Source organism: Engystomops pustulosus, chromosome 6, assembly GCF_040894005.1.
Source record: "Engystomops pustulosus chromosome 6, aEngPut4.maternal, whole genome shotgun sequence".
Classification (NCBI taxonomy): Eukaryota; Metazoa; Chordata; class Amphibia; order Anura; family Leptodactylidae; genus Engystomops; species Engystomops pustulosus.
The window spans coordinates 171,640,706-171,651,929 of NC_092416.1; the positions used below are offsets into that span (position 1 = coordinate 171,640,706).

The 11,224-nt window shown below is 44.7% G+C and overlaps 1 protein-coding gene across 3 annotated transcripts; it reads left to right on the forward strand.

The window, feature by feature from the left end:
- The first annotated feature begins 4,084 nt into the window (after positions 1-4,084).
- Positions 4,085-10,997, forward strand: SLC25A19 (solute carrier family 25 member 19). Of its 3 annotated transcripts, none has more exons than XM_072112432.1 (7): positions 4,085-4,419; positions 5,896-6,040; positions 6,782-6,937; positions 7,055-7,225; positions 7,297-7,480; positions 8,220-8,350; positions 9,484-10,997. In XM_072112432.1, exons 1-7 carry the CDS (start codon positions 4,274-4,276, stop codon positions 9,697-9,699), a joined length of 1,149 nt encoding a protein of 382 aa, XP_071968533.1. In that variant the 5' UTR covers positions 4,085-4,273; the 3' UTR covers positions 9,700-10,997. The 3 variants fall into 3 exon arrangements, with proteins under 3 accessions (XP_071968533.1, XP_071968534.1, XP_071968535.1); XM_072112433.1 differs by lacking the exon at positions 4,085-4,419 and adding an exon at positions 4,467-5,156; XM_072112434.1 differs by lacking the exon at positions 4,085-4,419 and adding an exon at positions 5,191-5,469.
- The last annotated feature ends 227 nt before the right edge of the window (positions 10,998-11,224 follow it).

An 11,224-nucleotide genomic window follows, 5' to 3' on the forward strand; every position in this document is an offset into this window, starting at 1 on the left:
GTAATGTGCACTATACACTAGTGTGGAGACATAGCTGCTGTGCCTCACTGCCTCCTCTCCATACACCATGTAATGTGTACTATACACTAGTGTGGAGACATAGCTGCTGTGCCTCACTGCTCCCTCTCCATACACCATGTAATGTGCACTATACTCTAGTGTGGAGACATAGCTGCTGTGCCTCACTGCTCCCTCTCCATACACCATGTAATGTGCACTATACTCTAGTGTGGAGACATCGCTGCTGTGCCTCACTGCCCCCTCTCCATACACCATGTAATGTGCACTATACTCTAGTGTGGAGACATAGCTGCTGTGCCTCACTGCCTCCTCTCCATACACCTTAAAACCTCATTGAGCTTCTGTCTCATTGCTAGCAAGAATGAATGCAGCAGAATGGAAATCAGATAAGGAAGAAAGGAGGGAGGGTAAGAGCCAAAGTAAATGGAGAAGGTAACATTTTCCTCCTGATCACATGTTACACAATTTCTTGTAGTTTCTTATGATTTTGATTTATGCAAAGTTTGATGTAAAGTTACCAACCATTTAATGATGTCATTTATATCATAGGGTTAGGGGTTAAAGGTTAAATCAGGATGAAGGATTGTAAACCAAGCACCCTGACATACTGCTGTGTGCCCCCTCTGGCAGGATCCGCTCTTCTTCGAGCTTCCTATGCCTTTGTTTTAAAAACAATTTAATTAATGTTTTAATTATTTTAATCAGACTGAGGGGCTCCAGGCTCCATTAAAAGCTATGGAGCCCAGAGCCCAGATCTAAAATCCCATAGGAGTGATTGGAGCTGTAGTTGGACATGAATATTCCCATGGGGGATGCACTAGTCAGGCCCCCTACACCATGATTCTGGGGGTCCCAGTGATATGTGTATGTGACTCTCCTATACATAGTATGGTATAAGTTGGTTGATCTATGGGATGGGGTTCTAGAGCCCCCCCTTATCTCTTGTATGAAAGAAATTTAAGGCCATTGATTGGCGTAGGCGTCATGGATGTGGTTTACTCCTCTGTTATCTATGGGGGTCTTATAGAAATCATTGTAACCTTCTTCCATAAACTTGTAAAGTTTATGGAAGATTTGTAAAGTTTTGCATTGTATGTCACTTGAGGTTTCAGTTTTAGAAGACTGTGTAATGGGTAAAGGTAATGTCAGTGATCTGTCCTGACAACCTGATGGAACGAGGAACACTCTCACAGTGCTCCAAGTCTTGCTACAATCCTGGAATATAAATCTGGATTTCACAGTCCTGCTGCTACTAACTTCACACATAAAGATATGATTACACAGCTCTCGGGGGACAATAATGAGCGTGGCACAACAGTGTAAGGTCACTCACTCAGTGCTCTTGGAAGAACTAGAATTCTGGAATATAAATCCATATTTCACAGTCCTGCTTCTACTAAAATCACACACAAAGGTATGATCACACATCTCTCCAGGAACAATATTGAACACTGTCTGCATGGAGCACAGCAGTATGAGGACACACCTAAAGTGCAATTAGAGAAGCCACAATCCCAAAATATGAATCCATATATCACAGTCCTGCTGCTACTAACATTACACACAAAGGTCTGATTACACATCTCTCCAGGGACAGTACCTGAAACTGCAGTTTTGTATGTTGAACACTGCTGATAGGTTCCCTTCAAAGGGAACCTGTCGTCAGAAATTAACCTAATAATCCACTACCAGTATGTTGTCAAGCAGCTTAAAGGGCATCTACCACTAGGATGAATGGCTTTATGCAAATGAGCCTGAGGGGCTAATGGAGCCTGGAGCCCCTCATGCTCATTTGCATACAGTCCTTCATCCTGGTGGTAGATGTCCTTTAACTGCTCCCAGATCATGTTTCTTTCATGGTCCAACACAAAAAAATGTGTAAAAATAATAGTGAGCTGTCCAGGATCTGCTGACCCCACTACAATACCAGGCGTCTGCTCTAATGTAAAGATTTTATGTCATGTAGACTTTTGCTCCATTTTCTTCAAGACTTTCCTTAAAGGGAACCTGTCATCAGACATAGACCTTATAAACTACTACCAATTTGTTATAAAGTTGCTGAGCACCTTCCAGGTCATGTTTCTTTCATGGCCTAGCTTTTCATCCAGAAAATCAGCTTTTTAAATGAGGTGTATAAATTACTTGTATAAAGTCAAGGAGGTAGAGAGTTTAGCACTGAAGTCAAGCTCTCCTCACCTCAAAACGTCTCCTCCCCTGTAATTAACGTCATCCACCAGACTTCAGGAGATCTGGTTAGTGATGTCTCTGGATGCAGGACCATCAATTATAGTAAAGGAGACTTTCTGAGGAAGAGAGAGCTTGACTTCAGTGTTATAATCTCCGCCACCTTGACTTTATACAACCAATTTATAGCTCAGTTCAAAGCTGATTTTCTGGATGATGCCACCACACTGGACTATGAAAGAAACCTCATCTAAAAGGAGCTCTAATTATGCACGCCCTATCTTCGTTGTGTTCCTCCTCCTTGGACCGAAAGCTGGTGACATCACTCGGCTCTTCTCACGCATGTGCAGTCAGTGAATCTCACACAGCCGGTTTTGACACATTGCAGCTGTGCGAGATTCACTGACTGCGCATGCGCGAGATGTGCCGAGAGCCGAGTGACGTCATCGCCGGCTCTCGGTCCAAGGAGGAGGAACACAACCAAGATGGGGCGTGCATAATTAAATATCGGAGGTGCGCGGAATTGCCAGGGTGACGTAAGTGAAGCGCCGATGCCTCATTTATATAGATTTTCTATAGAACCCTTTTTTTTGCCTAAACTATCGGTTTTTGTCCCTAAGCAAAATATGTCCTGGGGTCAGTGGTAAAGAGCCCAGAGGGTGGTGTGAGGGGGTTATTTCGGTCTGTGGTAGGTTTCCTTTAAAATGTCTCTGTATGTCCTCAGTGGAATGACAGAATGGGCTCTTAATATTTTTTGTTTTGAAAAAAGAAAAAAAATGTAGTTTTCACTTTGGCCGCTAGATGTCAGCACAAAACATGATGGCTGAGATTTATTAGAAGCGTCTGATAGCAGAACTTCTGTAGTTGCTTGTGGCAACCAATCAGAGCTCAGTTTTCATTTTCCCACAGCAGTTTATAAAATGAAAGCTCGGCCCTGATTGGTTGCCATGGTCAACTAGAACAATTCTACCCTCAGTAATAAGTCTCTCCTTCCTCCATGTGTTTATATGGCCAAGGTTGACCCCAGAGCAGTGGCATAACCTGAAGCTGCCGGGCCCCAGTGCAAAGTCTGTCAGGCCCGTGACTATAATGTATGGTTTATAGTACTTGTCTTTTCATATGGGAAAGTGTTACCTTTTGGGCCCCCAAAGCCTCTTAGGCCCGGGTGCGACCGCACCCTCTGCACCCCCTCAAGTTACGCCCCTTTACACCCCATTACACTCTAGGCCCCCCAGTAGTGGATTATAATATAGACATTTTGAGTGGCTGTCTGGGGCCCAAGGCTTTTAGGGGTCCTATGACCACCTGAACCAATCACCAAGTTTGTTACTGCTGTGTAGAGGAAATAAAGGACCTCCAGCCATGAAATCCTCATGCTTTCAAGGTCCTCCAAAAGAACTAAAAGTAGCCTGATTGTAGTATCACATGAAGTAAATGTCATTTTTTTTGTCGCTGGCCCCTGATGGATTTCAAGATTCCTGCAAAACCCCTCCCTGTATGGGGCATTTCTCATAGAGCCAGGCACTGTGACTGTGTTATCCATGGCCTTCTTCCTTCGAAAATCAACTTTTATGATTATGCTTATGAGCCTGAAGGGCTGGGGGTGCAGATTCTTAGGCTGTGCAGGAGCACTTCCCCGCTCTCACTGTGTGAGATTACAGAGGGAGAGGGAAGTGCTGAGGGAGCAGGGGACAGTGTAACAGCCTGTGAAGCTCGAGCACAGAGGGGCTCGGGTAACGCCCCCAGAGCCCTTCTGGCTCATTAGCATAATTTAAAATGTTGATTTTAGAGGGGAAAGACGCAATGGATAACATAATAATATAAAAAGATTCCCACAGTCATTGTGGCTCTTAGGAGGAGGGGAGTGAAAAACCGAAATGCTATTATGAAAAAGCCTGCAGCATTAAGAGATTAATGCCAATTCACATGTTGCGGTTGGAGTGCAGTAAATACTAGATACATTTGACGTGTAAAGTAATCACACATCATCCACACACACACAGCTCAACGCAGGATGTAGCAGTGCTGGGACAGGGACGTTACCCGAGGACACACCCCCTCCGATCACATGACCATGATGTCTTCAATGATTCCAGCAGCCCTGCTCTTATTGGTCAATGAAGGAGGCTTGACCCGGTTCTTACTCCCCATTGGTCCGGCAGGAGGGCGTGGCTTGCGAACAGGAGATGTAGAGGAAGTGAGCGGCCGGAGAAGGTGAGTGTGTGCCGGGGGCTGCAGCGCCCTCTCCCCTCTGTACAGGGTCCTGCAGGGCTGACTTATTGGCTGAGGGCTGTGTTATAATATAATAATAATAATTCTTTATTTATATAGCGCACACAGATTACGCAGCGCTGCACAAGCATGTCAAATTGGTCCCTGTCCCCATGGGGCTCACAATCTAAACAGCCTAACAGTATGTTTTGAAGTGTGGGAGGAAACCGGAGTACCCGGAGGAAACCCACGCAAACACGGAGAGAACATACAAACTCTTTGCAGATGTTGACCTGAGTGGGAATCGAACCCAGGACTCCAGTGCTGCAAGGCAGAAGTGCTACCCACTCCGCCACCGTGCTGTGTTCATACCTGCCCGATAGTCCTGCGGTTTTCCTATTTATATGGACTCCCAGTGATTAGAGGGTTGGGGTCTGCTCCCAGGTCTCTCACCTCCCACAGGTCTCATAATAAAGGGGTCGTCAAATCTTTAATTGTTATAACAATCTGATCATTGCAAGTATATAAGAATATTTGATGTCAGATAAGTCCTGCTTCTCCATCAGTTAGTAGGAGAGGGACCCCCCCTACTGATTAGATCCTGTGTATAGGGGATAAGAATTAACCATGGGCCAACCCCTTTAAGGAAAGCCCCTTTAAAACCGAGCATTACTTGACTGTCCATTACCAAGTGCCCCTAAGCAAACCGCAGCGAGACGGCTTCTGCTGGAAGAGACCAGGTATTAATCTGCATGTACAGAATGTATAGGTGTGCATGTGTGTGTGCAGGTCACAAGGAATAGCTGTCTAATATCTCTACATACGGCCGTACAGCAAACAGTAATCTGCTCCGAGATACAGCAGGTGATTACCGTGTTACTGAATAAATCCTTGTGAGTCTCTTTTCTTATAACAATATGTCTCCCCATTCCTCTGTTATTCCTCCTAGAAATATGAGTAATTAGCCAAGTGGGTGTTACCATTATAAAAAGGGGTGTTTCCCTGTGGAGTCTGATATTGGCAGAACTGATTGACCCAGTCAGAATGTGAAAGGTAACTCCCAGCTTATTTATATATTTCCAGGAGGAATAATTGAGGACTGTCAACATTTTTGTTTATAGTTCTTACTTTATCATAACCTCCTACTTAAAGGGGATGCAGCTCTGATTTATCACTGGGTCTGGTTCCAATTTATCATCACTATGTGGGTGGCTGGGACCCCCATCAGCACATGGAAAAGCAATGAGATAAAGTAGTCCTGCACCCCCTTTTAAGGGCATCTACCTCCAGGATTACGGACCGTATGCAGATGAGCCTAAGGGGCTCCAGGCTCCATAAGTGTTAATGGGTCTTGCATATGGTCCATCATCCTGGTGGTAAATGCCCTTTTAATATCAGAATCATAGGGGATCCCAGAGGTTGAACCTTATAGCTAATGACTATACTCTATCACTATAAACCCCTATGGTTCTCTTCCAGGCCTCCTTGGAGAATGGTGGGCTATGACCCTGGAACTGGGGGACAACTTCTTACGACGACCGAAGTGGCCACTGCAGGGTCTCTATCAGGACTGGTCACAAGGGCGGCCATAAGCCCCCTGGATGTCATCAAAATTCGCTTCCAGGTATAAAGTAGAAACGTTGTCTGCTTGATACTCAGGAACAGCGCCACCCTTGTCTGTAGGCTATGTCTAGTATTACAACTCTTAAGTTTTGCTTGGTGACGGTCCGAGTGTGGATTACCATAATTAAGGGGCATAGAAGATGAGCCAAGCACCGTGCCCCTTATCTGCTGTACAGATCCAGAAGAAGAGTGAAGAATTCAGGCGATACCTTTTTGTACAGATCCAGAGTGTTCTGCCAAAGGCTTCTACCCCCTCATTTATGCGGGTTGTCCGGGTCTATGATATGCGAACATTATCATTTAAAACCTCTGCCTAGTCCCTATACTGGTCCCGAACTGTCTTAAAATAAAACACACCCTCTAAGTTGAAATGTAATACTGGACACAGCCTGTGGTCAGTGGTGGCGCTGTTTTTGAAAGCAACCAACTATATACAGTAACCTAACTATTTCGGTTTCCCAAAACTTAAAAATTATAAATCTGTACTGTGGGCTGTACCGGGCTCCATTAATATTGTGGCCTCCTCAGTTTACTGAGTGACAGGGGTGCTCATTGTTGGACCTCCCAATATTCAATCTGATATTAATCACCTCTCCCTAAAAAGATCCCAAATTACCCCTCTTATTGCTGCAATACCAGACACAACCTGTGGATAGCGGTGGCGCTGTGTTTTTTTTTTCTCCTTTTAGTAATATTATTTTGTTGCACTGATTTTCTGAATAATTTTTTTTAATATCTCCAGCTTCAAATTGAAGCTCTGAATGGACGCGGCAAACCAGGGAAGTATCGGGGAATTCTCCAAGCAGTAGGACTGATCCTGAGGGAGGAGGGGATCTCCGGATTCTGGAAGGGTCACATCCCGGCCCAGCTCCTGTCTGTGTGTTACGGGGCTGTACAGGTGAGGATTCGAGTCCTACACCCCTCTTATGCTGTGGCAATGGGGGGCCCAGCCAGGAGCGCGGATCCTTCTATATTTCGGACCTCCCCTGTTAACCCTTTCCTATTCTCTCTACAGTTTGTGAGTTTTGAGGCATTAACCAAAGCACTCCACACGTCCACGTCTCTGGACGCCCGGGCCCCGGCGGCGCACTTCTTGTGCGGAGGACTGGCCGCCTGCTCCGCCACGCTAGCAGCACAGCCGCTGGACACCCTGAGGACGCGCTTTGCTGCGCAGGGAGAGCCTAAGGTATGAAGCTGCTCCACATGTTATAATGTTCCATAACATTCGGGAATATGACACCTCTCCGTTGGTCGCAGGTGTACAGGACGCTGCGCCATGCTGTCGTCTCCATGTACAGGACAGAAGGGCCGCTCACCTTCTACCGCGGCCTGTGCCCTACGTTATTGGCGGTCTTCCCCTATGCCGGGCTTCAGTTCTCCTCCTACAATATGCTGCAGAGGGTCTGGAGGTGGCTGCTGTGCAGTGACCCTGAGAGGAGAGGTAGGTACAGGTCCTAGTCGGATCATTACATATTCATTACTCAGAGAAACCTCTTTGAGCAAACCTCAAAATTGGTCTTTTAAATGGGTGGTCTGCTCATAGGGGGCAGCTTCAATAGAGTATAATGGAAATAAAATCACGGACTGAGAAAAATCTTCCTTTTAGGTAGGGGGTCCCCTCAAGAGGGTGGTCTCCTGGAGAGGTTTCACTGTACCTAAAACTGCATTGTCGGAAAAGCTTAACCACTGCTTTCCTCCCTATAAAGTGTTAACCAAAATCAATCCATAGGTAATATATATCAGCCGTTGAAAAATAGAAATTGTCCCGTAAAAAAACAAGCCCTCTCCAGAAGGTCACAGAAATAGAAGGAATATAAAAATGAAGGGATTAAAAAAAAAACAACATTTTTATCGACAGAAATGATCTATATCACTGAAATAATGTTGAGAATCATGGCTGCTTCCGTCCAAAAACAGTGCCGCACCTCACCAATGGTTAGTGCTGGTATAGCAGCTGAGCACTATGGAGTTAAATGGAGCTTATTTGTAATACCACACTCTTCCTGTAGTCGGGAGAGGAGCTATTTTGGAAGCCTTTTTTTTTTATCCTCCGGACAATCCCTTTAATGCCATTACATGAGCCCAGGCAAGATGGCCGCCGCCCTTATAATAAAGGGCAGAAAACGATCTGATCAGGGTTTAATTGGTGTTTTTTTTTTTTCCATTTCTCCCGGCCCAAGACAACTTAAAGAGCCTGGTGTGCGGCAGCGGCGCTGGAGTCATTAGTAAGACGCTGACGTATCCGCTAGACCTCTTCAAGAAAAGGCTTCAAGTCGGGGGATTTGAGCAGGCGAGAGCTGCCTTTGGTGAGGTGAGTACAGTCTATGGGGCAGATTTATCGTTCTTACAATGTAGAGGTAAGTACTTACCTCCACTGAAACCATGCAGGACTATCACATGGTTTTGCCTATGCTTGAGGACAGCCGCAATCTATAGGCTGCCTGTTGGTACTCAGTGAACAATTCAAGCAATCAAATTAAAAGTCCTTGTGGGGGAAAAGAAAGCTAGATTATATAATATTAAAAAAGTGCAGGAAATTTTTTATTTTTTTTTTCAAAGTCATAAATTGTTGATTTTTTCTTTACCACCATACAAAAAAAAATAGAACTAGATGAAAATGATGCCTATAAAAACTACAAGTTATCCCACAAAAAGCAAGCCCGCACACAGCAAAAAAAAAAAAAACAAGCAGAATTTTATTTTTTTTTGCGTTTCTGTCATGTAAAAAAAAAAAAAACTAGTCCAAATTTGGTGTCACCAAAATTGTATTGACTTGGAAAATTGGGTTATTATATAATATGTATTATGGTACATGGTGATCATTGTAAGTACATTATGTAAAATAAAACACTAGAATACATTTTTTTTATTCCCAATTAAGGGAAGTTCTTTTTAACTTAATAGTAGGGTGCCGTTAAAAAATTCAGCTCAATTCACAAAAAAGTAGCAGCCCTGATACGTCTACTGATAGAAAATATAAAAAGTTATGGCTTAAAAAAAGGGTGGAATTTTTGTCCACTTTATGACTTGGCCCAAAACACACGTTAAAATCCTCTAGAAAGACAATTTATCTTTGTTGCCTATAGCAACCTGTCACGGTGCAGCTTTCATTTTTAAAAGTGCTCTGATAAAATGAAAGCTGCGTTGTGATTGGTTGCTGTGGGCAACAGACAGTTTTAATCAATCTGCAGAGAGAAAAATCCATGTTTCTTGCATATCGCCTACAAGGGAAACCTTAAAACCCCAAAAGGGACAGGGAAAGCAATTAAAATAAAGTTTACTTACTCGTCTTAGGTTCCTGTGAGGTCACTGTGTCACATCGGGCCTAAGTGGCATCATTGGGGCCTGGCCAGGGAACAGACAGCCACCGCCATACTGGGCTTAAAGGGGTTGTCCATGGAATATCTTGAATTTCATACTATACATTATATCGCACTCTTCCAGGTCCGGACCTACCATGGGCTGCTGGACTGCGCTTGTCGTATGTACCAGGAGGAAGGCTTCAGAGGCCTCTTTAAGGGATTGTCCCCGAGTTTGCTGAAAGCCGCGGTGTCCACCGGACTCACCTTCTTCTGCTACGAGATGTTCTGCAGGATGTTTCAGAGTGTGAAAGAAAACGAAAGAAACTCCAAAAAGTCAATTTTAGGCGACACAAAGTAACAGAACGGCAGCTGTGACTACCACAGTCTTCAATAACTCCATGTTACACTCTGCTTTATACCTCATGTCTATACAAGTTTTTTTAGAAATATATTTAGGGATTTTTCTACTACAGTTAGTATTTTAGGGGGTTTTAGGTTATCCATCCTACAGGTCCTGATCCCATTGCTGGGACCCCTTCGAATCACAATAACGGGATGACCGTCATCACCCTAAATAAATGAAGGTTATTGATAGAAGTCTCACTGCAGTTCAGGGACCCCATAGTAGTGATTAGTTGGATTCTGGTGCCCTGTAGGATAGAATAATCCTAATTCTTGAGAAAACCTTATAAATTGGGGTCATACGGTTCCCTAGTGTGGATATTAGGAGATGTCTTATGACTGGTGAGTGTAGGTTGCCTTTTAGTGAAGTTTTGTGCCTATAGATCCCCTATAGCAGTGATGGCGAACCTTTTTGAGCCTGAGTGCCCAAACTTCCACCAAAAGCGACTTATTTATTGCACAGTGCCAGCACAGCAATTTAAGCGGTAATTTATTTCTCCTTGTTCTTTGACAACTTTCAATTGTTCAGCCCCCTAAAGACACCAACCAAGTTGAAAGGAGGAGGGCAAATTCGCCTATCAATGTAGGAAGATTCTGTAGGAAGATTCTTTGAGTCCTGTCTGGTGAACTTCATACTGGGGAGATGGCCTGGGTGCCCACAGAGAGGGCTTCCGAGTGCCGCCTCTGGCACCCGTGCCATAGGTTCGCCACCACTGCCCTATAGGATATAACATATATAGGTATTTGTTACAGTGGGTGCCAAATCTCTGCCCTGACAAGGGTTTTCCTGGGGGCAGATACATTTCCTAACTTCATGGGTCATTTCGCAGTTATTATGATTCACTACAAAAATCTAAACTTTGCACATAACAGGGTTTTTTGTGGTTGTTGGATAAAGATGTGATTTCAATAAGGAGGAGAACTACAGGTCACAAGTCCCAGGACGCTCCTATTATTTCAGAAACAAAAGTAAAAATTTATATATCGGATCCCCCAATTAGCAATGGGTGAGGGGCCTATCTGTCAGTCTATGTCCAAAACACGGCCGCCATCTTGAAAGCCGCCATATTGGATCAAGAGCAATGGGAAGGCGGTCATGTAGGATATCAAAGACCAGAATTGATTGCTGCAATCATATCTGTAAGGCCCGTTCCACACTAGCGAGTGTGATGCGATGAACTCGCATCACACTCGCAACGCAAGCTGCCGGGAACGCACGGCCCGAACGCTGCACCGCGGGAGTGAACTGACATGCTGAGTTCACTCCCGCGGTGCAGCGTTCGGGCCGTGCGTTCCCGGCAGCTTGCGTTGCGAGTGTGATGCGAGTTCATCGCATCACACTCGCTAGTGTGGAAGGGGCCTAAGATCTCGTGTTTTTCAAAAGACATGAACATAGAGATTCTCATGCAGGTTTATAATGATTGGATTCAGCGATTCAGCTCTGTTCAGCACCATGGACAACATGTCACGTAGCTGTGCAT

Coding starts and splice junctions, on each gene's coding strand:
- SLC25A19 (XM_072112432.1), top strand. CDS start 4,274: ATGACCATGATGTCTTCAATGATTCCAGCAGCCCTGCTCTTATTGGTC. Junction 6,041..6,781: donor TCATCAAAATTCGCTTCCAG/GTATAAAGTAGA, acceptor TAATATCTCCAG/CTTCAAATTGAAGCTCTGAA. Junction 8,351..9,483: donor CGAGAGCTGCCTTTGGTGAG/GTGAGTACAGTC, acceptor GCACTCTTCCAG/GTCCGGACCTACCATGGGCT.